Source organism: Perna viridis, chromosome 1 (assembly GCF_037379345.1).
Source record: "Perna viridis isolate PV_CMFRI_1.1 ecotype Kerala chromosome 1, ASM3737934v1, whole genome shotgun sequence".
In the NCBI taxonomy this organism is placed as follows: domain Eukaryota; kingdom Metazoa; phylum Mollusca; class Bivalvia; order Mytilida; family Mytilidae; genus Perna; species Perna viridis.
Window position 1 is genome coordinate 1627474 of NC_142445.1, and position 25707 is coordinate 1653180.

Here is a 25707-nt window from a genome sequence, read left to right on the forward strand (position 1 = left end):
TGTTTTTATTTTTTAAAATGTTCACCATTGGTGAAAATCAGTGTGTTGACCCTTCAGAGGGGGTGATAGGAAGGGCTGTTGTCTACACTTGTTTCCCCAAGTTGGTTCGCTTTTGACCCTTCAGAGGAGATGGTGTTAATGGCTGTTGGATACACTCTTGTAACAAGGTGATTGGCTTTTGACCCTTCAGAGGAGATGGTGTTAATGGCTGTTGGATACACTCATGTACCAAGTTGGTTGGCTTTTGACTCTTTGAGGGCAGATATGAATGTAAAATATGACTTGTGTTACCAAGTTGGATGTTTTTTTTTACTCTTCAGAGGGAGTGATATGAATGGCTGTCTTTGAAGTGAATCTGATCTATATAGAGAGATCAACACAGTTATAAAATAAAATGTATTCAATACTGAATCACATAATAACAATTGTCATATCACAGAGAACTTAATAACAAAATACACCTGCTTCAAATAAGTGTTACACAAACATAAAAAGTTGCTAAAAAAAAACAAATACGTGCAATGTAAATCAGTAATATTAGCTAGCTTATATGTAAAACTAAGCAACATGATAAATGGATACCTGGTTTAAATCATTCCTATTCCTATTCCTATTCTTTCCTAGAGGGACTTGAAAAATAAACGTGTAAAATTGTCCCTATATTGGAAAGTAGAAACATACATAACAGTAATGTGTATAGGGAGTGAACAGTACACATGTACTGAAAATAGGATAAAAAATGTAACATACAGACTGGTTTACATATCTTATGATTTAAAATTTATAAATGACATAAAATGGTTGGAATGTTTCTCATTACTTCATACATAAAATCAAACCAGGAACATAAAAGAATTGGATTAAGTTCTAGACATTATAGCAAACTATAAGAACAGCCAAAATGATATCAATATACGTTTTGCTTCTCTGGAAAATAAGAACCTACAAAAAACTATTTGAAGAAAACCTATTTTGCAATAGAAAAAGATTTAAGTATCTAACTTGATCTAATTGAACTTCTATGCACTTATATCACTTAATAAATAAAAATCACTTGTCTACAATCAAAACAATAAGGCACTATATAAATACACATCGGATAATGATTTTTACTCCGCAGCAGTTCTATTTACATTAGTTATATCAGCAGTTTCTCCACCGATTTGTGACAAAATATTGTCAACAAAATCTAATTTTGAGAAAATATCTTAACTTCTATCTAAAAATAGATTCTATATACAGAGTCAGCAGATTTATACAGCAGTCATAAAAGATACATACAGCAGTTAGAAAAGTATACAAGTGGCATACAGCACTCAAGGAAAATAATTCATACACAATAATAATATTAACATTATCACAGAAGAGCAAAGTAAGAGATCTGATCACTAAAATAAATAAAAGACAAATTCCAACTAATTTTATGCCACTGAGTAAATGCAAAATGATTTTTTATTAACCTTGAAATTATTACTTCCTACTGTCTAATTAAGCAGCACCAAAATGTCAACAAATCACAAGCAAGGTATTGATATTTTAATACCTACCATTTATTTTTGGAGACTTTAAAAGCTGTTCCTTAAAAAAAAGGTATTGAGCCGAGATTCACCTTAATACAAAAATTTACAAATATTAATCATCTACAGAGCACTTAATGTACACCACAACACTCATACGTCATGATTTATCACATAATTCTTTATTGCTTAGTTACACTCTAATAAAACTAAAACAAAGTCTAAGATGGTAAGAGATAGATGCTGTTACCCATCTCAAATAAAGTCTTCCTAAGATTGTAAGAGATAGATGCTGTTACCCATCTCAAATAAAGTCTTCATAAGATTGTAAGAGATAGATGCTGTTACCCATCTCAAATAAAGTCTTCATAAGATTGTAAGAGATAGATGCTGTTACCCATCTCAAATAAAGTCTTCCTAAGATTGTAAGAGATAGATGCTGTTGCTTATCTGAAATAAAGTGTTCTAAGCTTGAAAGGGGTAAGTGCTGTTATTCATCTGAAATATTGTAGAACAATATAAGGGTCCTCAAATTCACACAGATGAGCAATACTATCTTCAGAGTACAACAGAGGCAGTCCTGACTCATTCCAGATCTGCCTTAAAATCATTAACTTCATTTACATGACAAGTAATTAGTAAAAATCCTTCAAGAAAAAAGAAAAAATTCCAAGTATTAAAATTTTAATACTCATTCTATCCATCTCTTACAATCTGACAGGAAAGCTATACCTTGATATTCTACACTATTATCCTTGTATTCTTACTTCTTTCTCAAAGAATTTACAACTATACTATAGCTAACTATCAAAATAAATCATTGAGCCATAGCCTCCATTTGGCTGTTGGTCATCATGTTTGTTTGTGAGTTGACAGAAGGGTCTATCACAGATTGACTCATAGTAGTTTTAGACTCCTGAGCAGGGTCTCCAGGAATCTGAGGACCCAAGGATAGTTCTGGTAATGCCCCAAACCGTTTTGGATCATCTGGTATCCTAAATAGATGGTTTTCTCTTTCAGCATCTGACAAAGGTTTGATGTCTTTTCTGTGTAATACAGCTCTCTCCTTATGGATTGCACTAAAACAAAACCAGTATTTATATATAACAAAACTTCACAGTTCAAACTGCTGTAAATATGACTGGTTAAGTAGTAGATAAAAAAAACATAATTCTAGGTATAGACAATTGAAAGGCTGATATCAATGCACATTTTCATTCTCTTTGTCAATAACCATTATCTAGGTCAGTGTATTGTAGAAAATTTTGCTCAATATTTATTTAATATTACTTACTTGAAGTCCTGGCCTTTCACAATAGCAAATTTTTTATGTTCATAATCATGAGTGGGTATTTTATTTTTGTCCAACAGCCAGCCATGGTCCTCAAATGGACCAGGATGGAATCCTTTATTGTTCTCATCACCTTCACCTTGTACTGCAGGTAACAATGGCTTTCCTTCTAAACGTGACAGTGTGTCTACACTCGGATTTAATACCACATTTAATGGAGGAACATCCCTTAATGTATAGCCAGGCTTTTTCAAAGCATACTTTTCAGGTTTATCTTTCAACAAGCCCTTTAACTTATCAATCTGATTTTGTCCTTTTTCATCCATCTCTGTGGCAGGTAAACACCTATGAAAATGACCACGAGGGTCTTGAACAATGATTTTAGACTTCCATGTTTCATAGTCTTTTTGGAATGCTTCTATTTTTTCTTTTCTAAGTTTTTCTCCAGCTAAATGTATTGTGATTGGTTCCCTGATGAAACAAGATGCTGGTCTCTTGTACAACTCTAGATCATACTGACGATGCATCCAAGGGAAACGGTCACGGTTCAGTGGAGGTTGTAACATTCCAACATGTAGTATATTCTCTCGCCATTGCTAAAAAATACAGAAATAACACAGAGTTCACGGTGAGTAAACAAACATTAGAATATAGAGTAAAAACTTACTGCTATTTTATGTTAATCATAGAAAGATGTTAAAGAATATTGTTTCTATCACAATTTATTGTATAAAACATATCCTTTAGCATTAAATACGGTTGTAAAAGGACAATTTGTATTTTCAATGTTCCCTTTTAAAAAGTGATTGTATGGCATGACTTACTTCCTTCAGAGAATCTCTTCTTGCTGTTCCAGGTTTTCTAGGGTGTATATTACTCTCCTGCATTGATCTAAAGCCAGGATATGACCATCCTTTCTCCGTCTTCCATCGAGCTTTAGATTCCTCTTCAGCTTGTTTCTTCAGTGCCTCTACATTAACAGGGACTACTGTCATAGAGTGGTGGTAGTCCTGACAATAAGTATATCTTGTATCTGGGTTCTACAATAATAAAATCAAATAGACTGCTGAGTGTCAAGAGTATGTAGATGTATGAATATATATAACAAATTACTATAACCCACGCAACAAAGTTGGGAAGGGTATCATGTTTTTGACCCATCTGTCAGTCCGTCCGTCAGTCCATTTTCAGTTTTCCTGACTTTTTTTCTAAATGCTTGCAGATATAGACATGATTTTTTATATATAAATTCACCATAATAAAATCAGTTACAGGTTAAGTTTAATTTTTGTTCTGCTCTGATGATTTCTATCGAAATTACGGGCCTTGAACTTAAAGCTGCATTAGCTGCCAAACTTGTTCAGTTTTGATTCTACTGAATTTTGCTGATTCAATGAAATAAGTTTGTAGTAATGCAGTTGAAGCAATTAATGTTGATAATACTTACAGAATATTATGAAAACAACATTTTTTTTTTAATCAGAGAAGATCGATAGGTCTGATCTAATTATTTTTTACCATTACTTCCGAAGATTGCCGACAGGACATTCACCAGGGTTAAAAATACTTTAAACTTGAATAACAATAATGGATACACAGGTAAGCATGTGTCTTGTTTTAATTTTATTTCATCTATTTTTTGATTAGTTTTCAAATAAATAATGACTATATTTGAGCCATATTATATCACAATACATAAATTTCAAAAGGATTCTTGCATTATATTCAAACTTTTTTCTTTTACAGCTAGAGTCCATTAGTCTTCCTTACTGTGGAATAACCACTTTCGCTTTGCAATCAGATTTGTTATTAAAGAAGCGACCCTTACAACACATGTGTGGATTAAGGTCACCAGAAGTCACATGCATACCAATTATATAGGTCGATTTTTTGTCTTGCAAGACAATAAATATATAGACACCTATTCCATGTATTTAATGCATTTTATTTGTGGATATCAAATGAAATTGAACAAGAAAAGTACAGTTTAGTAGAAACAATTCAAAGTTAAGGTATATTTCAAAAGAAACAAAAATTGATAGCTAAAGCAGGTTTAACAAAATTAACAGAAATAGCAGTTTTCCAGACTTTTTATTTTAAACACTTACAGATATTGACATGATTTTTGGTACATAAGTTCACAATGATAAGTTACAGGTCAAGTTTACGTTTTGTTCCGCTCTGTTACCAAAATTACAGGCCTTGAACTTAGCAAAATTCTCAGAAATAACAGTTTTCCAGACTTTTTTTTGTACATGCTTACAGATATTGACACGATTTTTAGTATTTAAATTCACCATGATAAGTTACAGGACAAGGCTGTAGTTGGTTCTGCTCCAATGAATTTTACCAAAATTATAGGCCTTGAACGTAACAAAATTCACAGAAATAACATTTTTCTGACTTTTTTTTCTAAACGCTTGCAGATTATGACATGATTTTTGGTACATAAATTCACTGTGATAAGTTATAGGTCAAGTGTATGTTTTGTTCCATTACAATATTTACTTTGAATTAACTAAAACTCAAAAGAAATCCAGTCTGGAGTTTTAAACTACCATTCTGAGTAACAGAAGTTAGAAGATAAAGGTCTAAAGCCTAAAAAACACTCTTATTCCTTTTTTATCGGGGTCCTTCTACATGTATTTCTCTTACAAAAAAATTTACTTTCGTATCCAACATGGGGACGTGTGGGGTATGTGAGCATGCTAAGGTTCTTTAATTTTAGCAGAATTTTCCTTGAAAATTCCTATTTAATTTATTGAGGGCCATATTGAGAAGTAATATAAACCACCAGCATTGACCATACCTTAGCTAACATCTGTCTGAGGTCTTCTTTAGCCAGTTCTGTAGAGTTAAGATACTGTGTACTGTAGTTATGAGACACTTTAACACCAGCTTTGATTGTTGGTACTTTATTCAATTCATTCTCAATCTTGTTTATATCACTGGCATGTTTTACTGACTCCTAAAAAACATTTACATTTCAATTACATGATTTAAAAGTAGAAGGCTTAAGTGACCAAATGTCAGTAATTTTCATACTATGCTAATGTTCCATGGTAGAAAATATTGTTTTATCAATAGAAAATCATCTGAAGTTAAACATGTCATAACTAATACATGTACATCTTGTGACAAGAAAATTATGTTGAGTTGTTGAAAAACACATTTAACACAAAAAAATTATCAAATTCATGATAAAAGTGTCAAACAGGATTCTGGACCTCTCATATGTATGATTTGCTTTGTGAATAGAAAATTAAAAATGTGTTATGAAATACCTTATTTTCCTTTATATAATTGACTTTAGGTGGTCCTTTCTCTTTACAGGCCAATTTATACTCATATTCTCTATTAAAGTTATCTATTGGAGTCCACACTCTGGATGTCTCTCTCAATATCACTGGCTCTTCCTCAACTTTGACATCAGACTCATCTACAGGTTTTTCTCTTGCTGGTTGTAATTCTGGAAAACAAATAAAAAATCCTTCATTTCAATCATCTCTATTGTTTGTGTAAAATAGAAACAAATGTAACTTATATCTAATAAAAAGTCAAAGAAGAAGTTGAAAGCTTACTAATACACAGAAATAGTGAAAAATAAAACTGATTCTGGTAATCTTAATAGAAACTCAGTAGGAACCATCAGACATAAAATAGGTTATAAACTTGTACATATAATGTACTCTTTTATTATATAGTTAGCAGTGTTTATCAAATGTTCCCAGTGTAATAAATTTCCATAATTCACACTGCAAAATAAATTTGATAATTTCACTTTCAGACTTTCTCCCCCCAAAACCTCACAGCTTTGATATCAATCCGCCAATCACAGAATTTAAAATTCATTTTCAAGATATCAATAAATTATGAAGAAAATCTTTATAATAAATAGGATAATCAGTTGGTTATAGTGAATAACCAAAATATGATTACTCATGCCAAGAAAGCTAGAAGATGTAACACGTGCACAGAACAAATTTCACACACTCTTTAAATCTAGGCATTCTTCCTCACTTGGGATAATATTTTGGTTATTAACTCTTTCCAATTAGTTATCCTATTATTATCACCCTGAAAGTTTTATTCCTAAATCATACCTTCAAAATCCTCCTGTGTAAGAGGAACACCAAATTCTTTACTCATAGAAATGACCATATCAGCTGTAGGGAACAAATCATTCCTTACAACATTCTTCATCTGTTGCATCTTAGTGATCTGTAACAACAAACATCAACATATCATCCAATTGTTTACTTTACAGCAATATAAAAGAAATGATTCATATACTTACTATATCATTGTTTTCAAATTTTAGGAGAATTCATTCTTAAATTTTTCAATACAGAGAAAATTTTCATTTCTTAACCGTTTAAAGTCTTCACTAAAACATGTAATAATTGCACATACAGGAGCATTATTTACAGAAGTTATGTTTATTACTGATTTAATTTTTCTGTTTTGATTCTAAAACTGATTTAAAGGTTGTAAATGATAACAGACCTCATGAAGTTTGACTAGAGCTTCAAAACAAGGTCTGGGTACCATGTCCCTCACATACAGTAGAGGCTGTTGGACTATTATAGACAAAGGTTCATGTAACTTAATTCTACACAGATCTACATCTAATGGACCATATAGACGGTCTCCAAAACTATAGTCAGAGTTGAACAGCACTCGAACATCTGTAATCAAATAAATAACATACCATAAACAGGGCAATTTTTTGCACTGTCTTTTTTATTATTTTCATTAAATTTTTCATCAATCAATCTACTTTTGCAGTTTAAAATCAAGATCATTCCTCAAATCATATTATAATGTACTTTCAAGAAAATATTTATAAAAGTTAAGTTTTGGAATAACAAGTCTTACCACAAAACAGTAAAAACTAAAACTGCCACAAAAATTCACAGTTTACTGTAACTGAAAATGTCTACATACAAAATATAAGATAAATTGAGTTCCACATATTTTCACCAGTATGTGAAAAAATTGTTATATCACATTCATTTTTCTTTTTGGATATCAATAGATTTGTTGTGAGATCAACAGTTTCTAAGGAAAGATCATACACAATTGATGTATACAAAATAAACATTGAACAGGTGTCTTTGTTAAATTGGAATTTGGTACTTTGAAATTTGGAATTTAATACTTTGTAAAATTGGAATTTGGTACTTGGTAAAATTGGAATTTGGTACTTTGTAAAATTGGAATTTAACATGGTATTTTGTAAACTCCACTACATGTATAACAGGAGAAATATAATTTGCTTGTAAAGAAATAGTGTGAGAGTTCAAATAAAGTGCTTCAAAAATATATGTTGTTACATTAAAAATAATCTTCTACATAAAATCCACCAGAAATGTCTTACCAGATTGTTCAGGCATAGGTAATGTATTCCATAGAGAAGATACAGCTCTGTCACGGATTCCCTCCAGTATAAATAAATGGAGATCCCCATCCATTAACTGGAACCCTGTTACTATATTTAACTCTCTACTTCTCTGCTGCTCTCTACAAAAATTTATCAACTTTTAAAATTGTATATACTGACACATTAATAGTCTAAATATAAAATAAACACCATACAGTCCAGAACCAATTCACCAGTCATATAAAGTTATGATCCAATTCAATAGTCATATAAAGTTCTGAGCTAATTCACCATTCATATAAAGTTCTGGGCCAATTCACCAGTCATATTAAGTTTTTAGTCAATTCACTATTCATATAAAGTTTTGAGCCACTTCACCAGTCACAGTTTTGAGCCACTTCACCAGTCACAGTTTTGAGTCAATTCACCATTCATATAAAATTCTGAGCCAATTCACCATTCTTATAAAGTTCTGAACCAATTTACCATTCATATGAAGTTTTGAGCCAATTCACCAGTCATATACATTTCTGAGCCAATTTACCAATCATGTAAAGTTCTGGGCCAATTCACTAGTCACATAAAGTTCTGAGCCAATTCACCAGTCACATAAAGGTTTGAGCAAATTCACCAGTCATATACATTTCTGAGCCAATTTACCAATCATGTAAAGTTCTGGGCCAATTCATTAGTCATATAAAGTTTTGAGCTAATTCACCATTCATATAAAGTTCTGGACCAATTCACCAGTCATATTAAGTTTTTAGTCAATTCACCATTCATATAAAGTTTTGAGCCACTTCACCAGTCACAGTTTTGAGTCAATTCACCATTCATAAAAAATTCTGAGCCAATTCACCATTCATATAAAGTTTTGAGCCAATTCATTAGTCACAGTTTTGAGGAAATTCACCAGTCATATAAAGTTTTGAGCCAATTCACCATTTACATAAAGTTCTGAGCATATTCACCATTTATACAAAGTTTTGAGCTAATTCACTAGTCATATAAAGTTCTGAGCCAATTCACCAGTCATATAAAGTTCTGAGCCAATTCACCATTTATACAAAGTTCTATTTTCTTAAGTAAGATGTTACTAAAAGAAATAATGAAAGTCATGAAAAAGATAAAAAAAAAAAAAAGAAAACATCAGAAGTTTTTTGAATTGCTTACATAGACAGTTTATAAGTAGATAGAGCAGCATTAACTACATGAGGTGGCATATCATCTAACTCTAATGCTTCAGCATTGATCTCTATCACTAGGTCCTGGAGTCTGTTTAACAACCCAATGTTCTTGTAGTTAAATATAAATACTATTCTACTGAATGGACACTGAAATAAAATATAGTCTCATAGTATCAAATACATGTATAAAATTCTCACATCATCAAATGCATGTATAAACATCTGATAGCATCAAGTATATGGTACTGAAAGGCTACCCCATGGTTCATTTTATCAGTTAAATAATTTCAGTATTTGAATATTTTGATTTCAAATATTCACCTCTTTAAATGGCAATAAGAGATTTGTCTGTTCACAATCAAATAAGTGATGTACACTTTTGTTTAAAAAAATATACAAGGTCACAAAAGAGTTGAATGACTTTACTGAATCACTGAGTATAGCATTATAATGTATGTTAAAAATAGTTAAACAGATATAATGTAATATATTTGTTAGACCATACCTCTATAGTGAGTGGATATTCTATCTTGGCTGATACTTTCTCTACACTGACTATAGGACAAGCTAATTCAATTTTGACCTTTAACATAGAATGTGACTGGATATATTGTCCTGACACTAAAGGTTTATCAACTGTAATAAAAAATAAATATTATGTATTATACAGAGACAAATTATCAATCTGTCAAGTGTGTGTTGGATCATTCTGACAATAAACTAAAACAGCAAATACATACCAAAATGAACTAAAGAATTTATTACTAAGCAAGCTCTGGAATGTTAAACCTACCAGATAAATGTGACACAGTAAAACCTAAAACTCTATGTTGCAATGTTTCTGTCAAGATGGAGAAGGGTCAAGGTGGTTCAATCTAGAAAGTCTTTTACAAAATAGAAAAGATCAGTGATATTGTCTGATTTTAAGTTCCTCCAAAATAAGACTGTTTACTCTAATGAAAATTTCCAATTTGTCCAAAAATGTTTAAAAAATTATACCACATAAGATGAATTATTTTCAAATTGAAGGATGATAGGGTTGAAAAACAAAGCCAATAATATCACTGGAGGTTGAGTGGCCTATGCAGACAAAAATCTAAGCAACAAATACAACCTGGCCCATCAACAGCTCTGGCCATACCAACTATCTGAACAACAAATACTACCTGGCCCATCAACAGCTCTGGTCATACCAACAATCTGAACAACAAATACTACCTGGCCCATCAACAGCTCTGGCCATACCAACAATCTGAACAACAAATACTACCTGGCCCATCAACAGCTTAGGCCATACCAACAATCTGAACAACAAATACTACCTGGCCCATCAACAGCTCTGGTCATACCAACAATCTGAACAACAAATACTACCTGGCCCATCAACAGCTCTGGCCATACCAACAATCTGAACAACAAATACTACCTGGCCCATCAACAGCTCTGGCCATACCAACAATCTGAACAACAAATACTACCTGGCCCATCAACAGCTCTGGCCATACCAACAATCTGAACAACAAATACTACCTGGCCCATCAACAGCTCTGGCCATACCAACAATCTGAACAAATACTACCTGGCCCATCAACAGCTCTGGCCATACCAACAATCTGAACAACAAATACTACCTGGCCCATCAACAGCTCTGGCCATACCAACTATCTGAACAACAAATACTACCTGGCCCATCAACAGCTCTGGTCATACCAACAATCTGAACAACAAATACTACCTGGCCCATCAACAGCTCTGGCCATACCAACAATCTGAACAACAAATACTACCTGGCCCATCAACAGCTCTGGTCATACCAACAATCTGAACAACAAATACTACCTGGCCCATCAACAGCTCTGGCCATACCAACAATCTGAACAACAAATACTACCTGGCCCATCAACAGCTCTGGCCATACCAACAATCTGAACAACAAATACTACCTGGCCCATCAACAGCTCTGGCCATACCAACAATCTGAACAACAAATACTACCTGGCCCATCAACAGCTCTGGCCATACCAACAATCTGAACAACAAATACTACCTGGCCCATCAACAGCTGAGGCCATACCAACTATCTGAACAAATACTACCTGGCCCATCAACAGCTCCGGCCATACCAACGATCTGAACAACAAATACTACCTGGCCCATCAACAGCTCTGGTCATACCAACAATCTGAAAAACAAATACTACCTGGCCCATCAACAGCTCCGGCCATACCAACAATCTGAACAACAAATACTACCTGGCCCATCAACAGCTTTGGCCATACCAACAATCTGAACAACAAATACAACCTGGCCCATCAACAGCTCTGGCCATACCAACTATCTGAACAACAAATACTACCTGGCCCATCAACAGCTCCAGCCATACCAACAATCTGAACAAATACTACCTGGCCCATCAACAGCTCCGGCCATACCAACAATCTGAACAAATACTACCTGGCCCATCAACAGCTCTGGTCATACCAACAATCTGAAAAACAAATACTACCTGGCCCATCAACAGCTCCGGCCATACCAACAATCTGAACAACAAATACTACCTGGCCCATCAACAGCTCCGGCCATACCAACTATCTTCCCTTCTGATTTTTCTCCACTCAGTATCTCTGGTATAGGACAGTTATGGATTGGTACTTTGAGATGTAGGTACTGATGTCCTAACAACAACTCAGATAGATCTATCTTAGCCACACCAAATGGATCCCAGGGTTTGTTACGACCAATAAATGGATTGTTTACAGTTCTCCTACCTATAAAAACAAATACAATATAGAAGGCAGATTCCAACAATCAACTTATTAGAAATAATTCTCCAATAATAAATGACTCAGTAATCCATTAATTGTTTGTTGACATGTTTAATATTTTCATTAAAGAATACAAAAAAATCTCTCAGTAACAATAGCAATAATTAATATGATGATGGTAATTGGTTAATAGAATTTACATACTTGCTACAGTTCCAACATTACTGATTTTTTCATCCTCTAAATCATCACCAAACAAGGATGCTTTAGGTTTACATTCCTCCCCCTTCCTGTCCCGATCATGTATCTCTATCTCTAAAGCAGGACCATTTAAGTATTCTCGTAGTTCTGAAGGTTCTATTGTACCTTAAATCAAAACATATAAAAACATCAATCAATTTTAAAATCTAAGGTCTTTTTATAATGTAATCTTTACATTCAAAATCAGTTAATTACTTGAAACTGCAAGAACTTACTGATATAACTTTTGGGCTAAAAAAAATTACAGACCACAAACATTAAGTAAATACCTGCTAACACAACATTGATATCATCCCAGTACAGGTTCCTGCCATGTTCTCTTCCTACACTAATGTGTTCTGGCTGTTTGTAAAACTTATATTTACAGAATACTGGGTTACATCTAGTTAAAATAATAATAATCAATTTACAAGACAAAACAAGATGAAAAAATATACTTGATGATGAAGTATGGAGTGACATTTATATTTACTTCCTTTTAAATAGCACATTCACATGGATTCACATAATCTTAAATATGAATAATTAAAATGTATTTATTCCAGTGATAAACTATTTTAGCACCCAATTGTAAGAAAAAAGTTTCATTTTACTTGTTGACACATTATGGGAGATAACTCCTGCTTACCTGAGATGCAGGTCATCAAATGATAATGGAAAGTCTGGCATATTCTTTGCTGATGAAATTTTGAATATAAGTGGATTTAGTTCTTGTCGTTGTTCTTCATTCATTAAGGGTGCATTTATCTCTACAGTAACAAAGCAATCCTCGACACCCTGGACAGGGTTCTCTAATCTGTTGGTAATAGTCTTCATTCCTGAAAAACACAGAAACCACAGAGCACCTGTAATATTTGACACAGACCCTTTAGAGCACCTGTTGTCACTGAAACAGCACTATCAGAACATCTGAAGTTATAAAAAACAGAACCCATAAAACACCTGTATTTATTAACATAGAACACATATAGCACCTGCAGTAATTATCACAGAACACATGAAGCACTTGAAGTTATAAACATAGAACCCATAAAACGCATGTAGTTATTGACACTGAACACATAGAGCATCTGCAGTTATTGACATAGAACACATGAAGCACCTAATGTTATGAACAAAGACCCCATAAAACACCTGAAGTTATGAACAAAGAACCCGTAGAACACATGAAGCTATTGACATAGAACACATACAGTACCTGTAGTTATTGACACAGAACACAAAGAGCACCTGCAGTTATGAACACAGAATCCATAGAACACCAGTAGTTATTGACATGGAACACCTAGAGCACCTTTGGTTATTGCCATGGAACACCTAGAACACATGTTGTTACAGACATAGCATTTCCAAAGTCTACAGTTCTTAATTAGGCTTTAACAATGAAATAACAAAAAAGTGAATATATTCAGAGGTACACATTATTATTAAAAAAAATGCAAAATATTTTACTTTTTCATCATCAATGAGTCAGTAAAATGTTTGCTATATGACAGCTAATAACCTGGCTACACTTAATTCTGTTATGTCTGGTGTTATGATATTAACACTTCCATAACATATGAGATACACACCTGCAAACAGTGTGGACATCTTGATTGGGATCATACAGACACCAAACTGTTTAGCATGCTCAGCTGCCTCCTTCTGGGCTGCATCCATCTTCTTTGGACGCTTTGGTCTCATTTGTGTCAGCTCTTTATCACCTCCTCTACTAGAACCTGTAGATTATATCTAAGTCATGATAACAAAAAATATTCAATCTATCAAGTACTGCAACCTCTTTCAAAGTATATCAAATACTGTGGAAGTACATTAATTCATGGATACCAAATTTGTGGATAAGGAAAGAAACACAAGTTCATGGATTCTAGAATTCATGGTTTTGAGGTTTTCAGTATACACATCTATGGGAATTTTCTTTTTGTTGGGAACCAAATTTCATGGTTTGGTCTACCCAAGAAAACCACGAAAATTGGTACCGCACTAACAATAGTACCTTCACAGTATTATAGTATAGAAGTCAATACTCTATCATAATAATTTTTTTCAAATGACAATAGATCATTTAAACTACAGTATTGGAGTTGGAGACTAAAATGTGTGTAGGGGGAAAGTCAATCTATAGGACACTGTTTTTACTGAGTGATTAATAAAAATAATAATTTGTTGTAAATCTTAATATTTGAATATTCTTCAACACTTTCCAATACTTAACCATGATAATTGATAAGTTGCAACAAATTAATACTACACACTTTAAAAGAATCTGTTAAAATAATTTCCAGTATATCTCTTAATAAAACCAACCATACGTGTATATCTCCATAATTAACTACATCATTATAACTTACCAGGAGTAGTAGATTTTAACCTTTGAGGAGACACTGACAATGCACTAGTTGAACTGCCAGGTTTACTTTTGGCAGAATCTCTTTTTGGAGATTCCTTCCTTTTTTGTGCCTGTGATTGAGGTGTGCCAGATGAAGCAGCTAATCTTCCAAGTCTACTGAATGAATTCCTGTAAAAGTCACAAGAAAACAGTAACAGATCACTGTATCAGCATAATGCTTTGGTTGTTGAAAACTAAAAGTAGAAACTTAACATATCAAAACAAAAAAGTATGAAGAACTGCCTTCAGAATTGTTGAGAACAAATACAATGTATACAATGCTATGTAAAACAACATAAGATATCCTGACTGTAAGTACTTTGCATACTACATTATTTATTATTACCTTCCATCTTCAATAGCTACACTTGGGACCCCCATCAGCTGTTTTGGAGTTGGTGAACTTCCTCTCCCTGACTTCTGTGACTTCTTGTCAGATAAATTGTCTTCTCTTGAAATTTCTGTTGCTGGTTCTTAATCAAAGACATATTTTAATTTAATCCATGAAGGCATTTTACATTTTGAAATATCATTATTTATATAAGTTTGTTCTCCATAAAAAATGTTTTCAAACAAGAGACTCCCAGAAGCCTGAATCGCTCACCTGATTAAGTTTTCGCCTTTCAAGGGCAATAACTCTAACAAGAAGTTGTCCGTCAATTTTAACTCCATGAAGGCTTTGGTAGGACTTATCATGAGGATTATTTCATCAATCGAAAGTCTCATTCTATCTATTATAGTTTTCAAGATATTGACTGGAAACTGCAAAAAACAATTTTTAACCTTTAAAGGGCAATAACTCTTATATGGAGTTGTCTGACAACTTTGATCCCTGGAGACTTTTGTAGGCCTTATAATAAGAATCATTTCAGCAAATGAAAGTTGCATTCTGTCAATCATAGTTTTACAGAAATAGGCTGAAAACAGTAAAAAAAAAGTCATTTTTTCACCTCTCAAGGACAATAACCCTTTTATGGAGTCATCTGACAACTTTGATCCCATCTATACTTTTCTACGCCTTATAAGGATATTTCAGCAATTGAAAGATATTGGCCAAACCTAACAGTTATGGAGATATATGCAAAAAACTTCTGTACGACCCCTATGTTCTATTTTCAGTAACAGCAGGGATTGAAATTAGTCTGGATATTTGTCTAGACCACAGGACTAGTAGACAAAAAAATTGCGTAGACCTGCAAGCAAGCCACTAGACCTGATTTCATAGATAGCCTTGATAGAACCCTGAACTGAGTAACACAAGGTGGTTTGTATTTAATAAAAGTAGCAATTTGTTCCATTTTTGTTGTGTTTTTTATTGCTATCAAGTCTGGATCCTTTTAGATGTTAATTTTTAAGATAAATGAATGGAACTTTGAAGACAACAGAAAATATTATCATAGAACTTGAAAGGCTGCAAACTTTCCATTGATTAACTTGTTATTGAAGCCTTATATAGACGTTGACCCAGTGGTTCTGAAATGTTTGGCGCAGCTTCGTCCAGTCATACTCCTTATTTTGTTCTTTTATTTCAATGGAGGATCATTTTTAAGGAGTAGGTTTGTCCCCTTTCCAAGTGTCGCCACATGTTTACCTTGGTGTACCTTCATTGGAACTACTTGGATATTTCCCACACTTCAAATACTAACATTTGTGCTACAAGAAAGACAGAAATTCCACTTCGGTTTACATTGACATTGATATATGGAAGAATGTTTGAAGTATGCCTCTCAAATTCTTTTAATGTTAAATGACTGGAATTAAGAAATGCCTAATTCTGGGTACATTTCCCGAAAATTCATCTAGACCATCGGACTGGTACAATAAAGTATTTTGCCAGACCGTGACTGTTTTACCAGACACAAGCTAGTGGACCAACAGTAATTTCGAACCCTGTAACAGTGGTCATGTTTTTTAGCCAATCAAAAATCCAAACGGTCATTTTGATAAGGATACCCAAAAAATGAAAAATAAAAAAACAATTTTCATTGAATTCTCTACAGTAGTTTTTGAGAAGAAGATTTTTGAAAGTAATAACATCAAAAACAGCAAAAAATGTCCAAAAAGGGCAATAACTCCAACATGGGTCAACAGATTTTTACCAAAATTTGACCACAGATAGATCTCATCATGCTGAATACTTTTATCCAGTCAGAATTTAGCTAAACCTAATGGTTTTGGAGATATATGCAAAAATCTGCTGTCTGACCCCTATGTTCTATTTTTAGTATTAGCAGTCATGATTTTTAAGTGATCAAAAATCCAAACAGTCAGTTTGTGCAGGATACTCATCATAAGTTTCATGCAAATCTATTCAGTAGTTTCAGAGGAGAAGATATTTGAAACTGTTATTGTTAACGACGAAGACGACGGACGCCAAGTGATGGCAACAGCTCACATGGCCTACGGCAAGGTGAGCTAAAAATAGTAACCTACCAATTGCTAGACCTTATTAAATTCTCAAGACCTCTTTTTCATCTTATTCTGCTTTCTTAAAAATAGTCATTGTTAAAATCTGCACATTTATTTGTTTACTGATGCACTTGCATATTAATTCTTTACTTAAAAAACTCTGTCTGATTTAGCTTGGCATCGTCATCATAGATAAAACTCCTACCTTCTTTTTTCTTTTGAACCATATCAATGTTCGTAAACGAGACTTGTGTTGGTAAAGGACGCATGTCTTTTGACTTCTTCGGTTGCATTTTGTTAAAACTTTTGAACTGTTTGGAAACCTTCCCCTTGACACCTTTGTTTTCTACATCACCTAAACAGAAAACCTCCAGTAAAATATATTGTACATAAAACTGTTTTGAGATAAGGATAGATGTTGAACTCTTCAAAGTTCATTAAAGTCATATAATGATAGAATTTTGTTACTTCAGAGTATTTTAGGAGAACACATTGTGTTAATCTTTTTATATGACATTGTCATGGTGCAAATTAAACTACATCTAATCATACATGTACAACATAAACCAACATAAATAAGTACATAAATGAAGACAAAGGTGTACACAATGAAGTGTAGACAGAGGTGTACACAACGAAGTGTAGACAGAGGTGTACACGATGGTCACTTTAACATTACACCATTATTATGTGAACATGCAGCTGTGTTCTGGTGAGACAATCAAATCACCTTTCCATATAAAACTAAGATAAATAGAAAAAACATACACAGTATGTATTCATTTCTTTAAAATCATTTAAAACATTTCAATTTTTTATCAAACACTAAACACAGATTTTCATGCAATAACTTTAGAAAAAATATTCAATCCCATTTCATGAATCAATCAGTGACAAACAATCTTTTCAAAATCAATAGTTTGACCAAAAAAAGTATAAAAAGTCTTGTACATAATTACTTATAAGTGTCAGTGTTAGGTTCCACTATATAGATAGGTCACTGCAGATAACTTCATGACAATTTGTGGAAATAAAGCTAAAGTAAGTTGGCATGGTATAATTGTAAAAAAAAAAAACAAATAAAAAGTGTACCCTTTTCTGCTCAATTGTTCATGATTTTAATTCTTAAAGTTCAGGCGAAATTTTGCATTTTTGAAAAACAGCCAGTTGGTACATGGAAGAGAATCTAATCCAGTGAGGGCCTGAATATCTCTGGATAGCTTATAGCATGCATTTTACACCTCTTTACCTTCAAAAGTATTGCATCTATATATGTATGATTGCTCTACCACCCACAATCATTATTTCCACCAAGTTTCATCTTTTATTTTTAAGTTTTACAAAATTAGACCGAGTCAGTTTTGTGTATGAAACAGTGCACCTAAATCCCATTTGTATAGTGCAACCTTAATCTAACTTTAGTATCCTTCCACTGATGTGAAGTTACAGCTTACCAACATAGAATTAAATATAGAACTTTGTACTTACACACTTAGCAAAACAGAAAGGATAAAAACTAATTATTTGAGAAACATTTTATATCAATATCTAATACCTCAGATCTCAAGATGACAAGTCCTAAATGTTCAGTTAATGGCACTTCAGATATGAATTGTAGTTAGTGATCAAAAAATTTATATTCAGAATGCACCTTCCACTATAATGATATCAAATCTATCAAAAAATTCTTGCAACATAAAATTCTGTTTTGTAATACTATTTTTTTCTCTGGCCACTTGTTCATCAGATTTGTCTTGACAAAAGTGTGTATAACCCAGAAAGTTAGAACATAGTTTATAACTGGTCACAATCTTTTCTTAATCAGTTTTTTTTCACCTGGAAGATGTAACAACTTACTAGATCTTGAGGAAGGTAACTTGATTGGTTTATTAAGTCTGTCATTTTTAGCTGTAGGTTTGAGTTTTTCTTTGATATTCCAGACCCTCATTTCCAGTGTGTGGTCAAACAGCTTCAGTAAAACATCTTTATTTATGTCTATAGTTTGGCTGCAAATAATGAAAAAAATATTGCGTCATAAATGTGAAGACTCAGTACATTCAAACATTCATGAGGCCATTCAAAGCTAATTTCATGGTTCTAAGGCATTATTTATGAAAACCAATGACATTTTGAAGCATGTATTGCCCCAAAAAAATGTTGAAAATACCTTTTAAACCAATAAGTAAAAGCCAGAAAAAATGATGAGGGGTGTGTTTTTTTAGTTTTAATCTTTTATACATAGCAATAGAAATAGGTAATGAGGCACTCACTGAAGGGACACAGGCCTGAGAACCAAAAAAATATTGTCAGTTGGCCTAAAAATCAAAAGGAAAATTGTGAAAAGTTTTAGTTTGTTAACACAAGTTGTAAAATCCTGAACATGTGATGTTTTAACATGTTTCTGGAGTTTTTCCATTATTTAGACAAAGTAAAGTAATTAGTTTTATATTGATTGAAGAATGTTTTTCCTTCTAATCAACATTCCTTGTTGTGTAGGATTACAAACCTATGAGTCCATGCAACCCAAGTAAGATCTCCTTCCTGCCACGTTCTCTCATTCCTGGCAGCATCCGGATATTTAAAGAGTCGGTAGAGAGGGCCATATAATACACAGTCTGTCATTGTTTGGTTAGTTCCTGGTAGGACAGAGAATTCTGTATGAAAGTAACCCTGAGGTCGTGACACTTCAAACGTCCGCTTCTTTTTCTTCATTAAATCTTTGAGATCAGGAACATCTTCATCCTCAACTGAAGAGACAAATATTAATTACACTTTATTCAATACTGTTTAGAATACCAGATCAATAATCTACTGGATATCAGTTTACATTATGAGCATATCAAATTTCAAAAACAGTGGAGAATTTGATGATTGAGACCAATAAATGTAATTTTTTAATATGTTATATGTTTTGGTGAATAATTGATGTATTAGTGAAAAACTATACTCCCTCTAATAAGCTGAAATAAAATAATTTGTAATTAGAAAATGTTCAAATTATTAACCTTACATTCAGTTGATAATTTGGTAGGAAAGTTGGGATAGTTGTTTTAGGTAATAGGTGTAATTATTTTATGGAACAGGGATAAGTAACAAAATTATAGAATCAAATTTCTATCACACAAGCAAACCTTTATTTCCAAACACCCTGTTTGTGATTATTTCAAAAGTACGAAGTTTAGTAACTGGCAAAAAATCTCAATAAAGTTAATAAAAACATAACAGAAGAGTACTAAAATACTTGTAGCAGTTAAGTATTATATCATTTTGATCTGCAGGTCTAGTGCTTAGCAGTGGACATATTTTATATTTACAAATATACATGTAGATCTATATCCTGCCATGGGTTATTGTATGTTTGGTGATTACCAACATTCCATTATATACTTGGTGTTTAAGAACATTCCATTGTATACTTGGTGATAAGGAACATTCCATTGTATACTTGGTGTTTAAGAACATTCCATTGTATACTTGGTGATAAGGAAACATTCCATTGTATACTTGGTGATAAGGGACATTCCATTGTATACTTGGTGATAAGGAACATTCCATTGTATACTTGGTGTTTAAGAACATTCCATTGTATACTTTGTTATTGTACGCTGTGAATGTACTTTTGTTAGTAGGGTACCAATTTTAATGGTTTTTGTGGGTGAGCCAGACCATGAAGTTTGGTTCCCAACAAAAAGTAGATTCCCATTGATGTGTATACTGAAAACCTCAAAACCACAAATTAAAGAATCCATGAACTTGTGTATCTTCCCTAATCTACGAAAATTGGTATCAATAAATTAAAGTACTTTTACAATACTAGGTGATTAGGAACATTTCAATGTATGCTTGGTGATTAGGAACATTCCATTGTATACTTGGTGACTAGGACCAAGCTATTGTATACTTGGTGATTAGGAACAAGCCATTCTATACCTGGAGATTTTGATTGTATACCTAGAACATTCCATTGTAAAAAATGTGATTATGAACATTCCACTGTAAACTCTGTGATTATGAACATTCTATTGTTTACTTGGTGATTGTGAACATACTGTATACTAATAGTGAATGAATTTATTTTATACATCATGCTCTTGATATCAAAAGTAACTTTTACTAACCATGCAACATCCAATCATACAATGATAGATAAATGATACATCAATCTTTACAGTCAATTCTATAGAAGAATAACCGTACATTTTAAGAACAACACGGACATGATTGTGTGATTGTTCTTTAGTTTTATGTGACACTGAAATAACATGCAACACTTCTTCACTGATGCATTATATATATGATCATGTGACATGCTGACTTAATGTGTTAAGACATGTCATGCAATATAATGTACCGTCAGATTCCTCCTCACTGCTTGAGTAAAATCCTAAATAAAATAAAAGGGGGATATCTTAACATTGTTTTCATCAAAAACATTAAATACTGTTATGAAATTATATAGAAACTGCTATAAATTAAATTTAGAAAATAATATATGGAAGGAACATTTAAAACAGTATTGTCTTAAGTACAAAATATTATGCTTACGTTTTATGTTTCAGATAAATGAGTGAAAAAAGACCCTTCTTTTAATATTTAAAACAATTTTCAAAACATATGAAACTTATCAACATATATCATCTATTCAAATATTAAACAGTTTTTTAACAAATATTACAGAACAATTGTGTTCACAATGAATAGATAATAGTATGTCATGGTGTTTAGAGAAACAAAATATATAAGAAAACTCATATTTGCTTTAAAATGATTTTTTCAAACAATATTTTAGAAAAGAATATTCATATGTATGGATGTGCAGTGTTTTCTAGGAATAACACAATAGTATTTTTGCTACAAGACAACGTAAGTTCTCAAATAAGTTGGCTTGGGCTTGCGATAATGTCAATATGAATCTAACGGGCGACTACTTAAACACAACAGGTATGTACACTAGTAAATACAACAGGTATGTACACTAGTAAAAACCTGTAACTAAGTCATTTAATAATCATCTGACAAGTAAAAACAAGTTATTTCTCCAAGAACTGAGTTACAACACATGAAATGTACAGTACAACCATTATGATTCACAAAGTATTTACATTTATAGCAGGGCTAAAAACAGGAAATATAACTAATACAGATAAGAAAGTCAAACCAGCTGGTACAACTGGACTTCACCGTGAGAAAGTCAAACCAGCTGGACTTCACTAAGAGAAAGAATTGTCTGCAGGAGCAGTGCAATAGAAAACAAGAGAATTTACTGCATTGAAAGTAGACAATAAAAAAAATACAAAATTATTAATAGAGATAATAAATGGTTGGGATTTTCAATGTGTATTTCGCATGAGATTGTTACCTCAAATTTCCAAAACAGAAAACAAATAATCCATCAAGTCACAAATTCTAGCTCCATTTTGTAAAGTCTTTCTATCCTATAAACTATAATCTAATTTGCATAAAGTACCAATAAGTTGTATGGTTCTAGAGAAAATATTCACCAATCAATAAACTAGGGCTGAGAAGATCAATACCCAATCATACAGACATAATAGATGTCAAATAACCACAGCTTCTGATCATGATTTAAATTAAGTCATTATGCCATAAAACATGGTATCAGAACTGCCAGCAAATAACAAAATTGGTGTTAGAGCAATCAATGGTAGCCACGGAATTTCTATAGACATAAATTGTATCTTACCCACAGAAATAAAGCAGAAACACATTCACAAGATTACAAGTGTTCAAAACATTAATCAAGTTAGAAACTAGATTTCTTTGTTTGGTTTTGTTTGCCTTTTACATAAACTATTAGGATTTTTATTGTTTTCAGCTGACACTTTTTGTGATGGCAAATTAGACCAGAATTCAATTTTGCATCAAAATGAATATACAGGCCAAAGTCTTTATATAAGACAACATCCAACATATAACCTTCAGCTATTAGTTCCAAAAAGTCATACAGAGTGAACTACCCTTAAGAAAAACTTCAACAAAATTCTACAAAAGATTTGTTAAATTTCAGGACTGCTTAGATTTTTCTTACTGACAACTGACTAGAAGATACTAAACACTCTGTCAGCCATTTTTTATCAACAAGAAAGAATTTGAAATTTCTGAATCAACATAATTTGTGAAAAAAAAGTTCACTTTAAAAGAATAGTTATAACAGCAAAGAAAACTGAAATAAAAGCAATGAAATTTTTTTTTTTAAATGTAAAAACATGGTAACAACAAAATAAAAGCAGAAACAACTTTTTGCACCTGTATTTTTGTATTCAATTATAATTGGATAAGGACCTTTGCCATCTCCTGAAATGAGTTAAAGACAAAAATAAAATATGTGCTAGGATCTTTCCAACTTAATAAAGTTGCAATATATCTTGTGACAGTGAAAAGAATAAAAACAATTTCATGAAGTGCAAGACATTATCAACTGGACTACAAAGGATCAAAGGATTTTTTAAAGATCAAAATACTGAATAAAAGCCACTTGAAAATTAGCAATTTGCAACTTAACTATTATCACCCAATAAGGACTGCTTTATAGTTAGAATCAATTGATTTTACACAACTAATTAACGATTTTCAATTATCTTAAAACACAATCCAATTTTATCAAGTTTTCCCCAGTGATAACAGATTAATTGTGTTGAGTCACGAGAGCGGATTATTGAGAAAGGAAATTCCTGTCCTTTTGTGTAATGAAACAGGACTGATTCTACTCAAATCTAATGAAAGATGATGGAAACCATTAACAAGTTTTCTGTTTTAAGTGCTAAAAGACTCTTCCAGATTTATTGATAGCAGATAACGAGGAATACTTAACGATTGTAGTTAATGGAAAAAGAGGAAGCTGTCGATTAAGTCAATGATGTGCCTGGTGCTATCAACTCACTGCAGTTTTTTTTCTAGATTGGAGAACAAATATTCCAGTAGACTAAAACATTAAATACAACATAATTTCTATAGTGTATCTGACATAATAACTAAATATATAAACATACATGTCATCATGTAATAAAAAAAATATATACATGTAAACCTGGAATCAATACATGTGCATGTAATCCTGATATAAAAAGAATTGTAAACTATTATACTTGCTACAAAATACAGATCTCTTCATAATCATGTAAAAACAAATTAATGGACAAGGGTGATATTATCACAATAAAACAATGCCTGTCAATTTTGCATTATGAAAATGGACAATGAACAGATTTAGGGTATAAACACTCTTTATACTTAGACACAAATCTACAATACTATATAATTTTCATTATAAGTATACAAGAAGCTCCTTCTCATTAATCTAAAAATATCTAATGTAAAATAAATACTTGCAAAATCAATCTAATGGTGCAAGGTGTACTAAGTTTTCTAATTTGAGTTCCAAAGCTGTGAAAGTAAAGGTCAAAAAGCAGCACATAAAGCAATTATGAATTGATCTATAAATTTAGTATCTATACATTTACTGTGATAGAACCACAAGGCAAGTTAAGTTACATTTTATTGTTGTAATTAAATGAGATATTGGAATTAAAAAAAATAAATTTATAACAACTAGAAGTCATGCAGGGTAAAGTAGAGGCCTGTATAATTAAGTAAGTAGTGAACTTATAAACAACAGATAAAACTTAAGAAATCAAATGAAGAAAATGTTTTTTAAAGATTTTTTGGAGGAAAAAGAAGATTTTACACAAAAGGGGCATAGAAAATGGTGACTTCGTATATAGAAAATCACTAGAGTTATTGTTTGTTTGTTTGCTTTTTGAATATTTTTTATTTTCTAATTTAACTGTTCAGCAACTCATTTGGAAGGAAGCCATAGTTTAATATTTATTTCTGCAATAACATAATATGCCGTTTTCCATCAGTTTAGGATTGTAATTCACTTGAACACCTTGGACTTGTATGAAGGTGTACTGTTAAGTACATTTTGTAATTCTTTATACATGTAGCTTATCGCTCTTCAAATAAATGTAGTTGTATTCATTCTAAGTGAACTGACTTTAACTAAACAACCCAAGAAAATTGCCAATAATCTAAATGAGGGTTCAAAGTAGTGATGCTTAATCCACATATCATTAACAGTATTGAAAAGGTAAGACAAGGCACAAACATAAATAAACAAGAAAAAAAAGTGAATTCTGTACAACCTACCACTCATAGCCAATACTGCAGAATTCATATCATCTGAAATAGGGTTAGCAAGAAATCCATTAGAAACAATTAAATAGTTATTTATTAGATATATAGTGTCAGGAAATTGTGTCAACACTGGACCATTTTGTATCAGAGGATGATAACCATGAGCAATGAAACCATGTAAAATAAAATCTTTGTGACATACAATCTTTATTTCAATAGATGAATGACACTTCTTAAATTTCTCAATAACCAAATACAAATAAATATATGGAAAAAAATATAATTTTAGTTACTAAAATACTTAAATGAGATTTATGCACAAATCTTAGAAATTGTGTCTACATT

At 32.2% G+C, this 25707-nt stretch overlaps 1 protein-coding gene across 8 annotated transcripts in view; it reads right to left on the reverse strand.

Annotated features, from left to right (window-relative positions):
- Positions 1–382: 382 nt before the first annotated feature.
- Positions 383–25707, reverse strand: part of LOC148626799 (uncharacterized) — a 28528-nt gene continuing 3203 nt past the window's right edge. For 2 of the 8 annotated variants that reach the window (XM_088594313.1, XM_088594642.1), the window contains 22 exons: positions 25375–25407; positions 21557–21589; positions 19712–19952; positions 19063–19211; positions 17411–17560; positions 15143–15269; positions 14759–14925; positions 13979–14125; positions 13033–13222; positions 12674–12786; positions 12348–12509; positions 11937–12146; positions 9884–10014; positions 9365–9525; positions 8189–8331; positions 7315–7496; positions 6912–7029; positions 6093–6277; positions 5618–5776; positions 3633–3848; positions 2812–3404; positions 383–2596 (listed from right to left, as the gene is read on the reverse strand). In XM_088594313.1, the coding sequence (XP_088450439.1) occupies positions 2335–2596; positions 2812–3404; positions 3633–3848; positions 5618–5776; positions 6093–6277; positions 6912–7029; positions 7315–7496; positions 8189–8331; positions 9365–9525; positions 9884–10014; positions 11937–12146; positions 12348–12509; positions 12674–12786; positions 13033–13222; positions 13979–14125; positions 14759–14925; positions 15143–15269; positions 17411–17560; positions 19063–19211; positions 19712–19952; positions 21557–21589; positions 25375–25407 (3872 nt within the window). In that variant the 3' untranslated portion in view covers positions 383–2334. Of the gene's footprint in view, positions 2597–2811; positions 3405–3632; positions 3849–5617; positions 5777–6092; positions 6278–6911; positions 7030–7314; positions 7497–8188; positions 8332–9364; positions 9526–9883; positions 10015–11936; positions 12147–12347; positions 12510–12673; positions 12787–13032; positions 13223–13978; positions 14126–14758; positions 14926–15142; positions 15270–17410; positions 17561–19062; positions 19212–19711; positions 19953–21556; positions 21590–22564; positions 23401–23472; positions 23521–25374; positions 25408–25707 lie in introns of those variants that run through there. The other 6 variants (XM_088594382.1, XM_088594732.1, XM_088594469.1 and 3 more) reach the window with 4 other exon arrangements.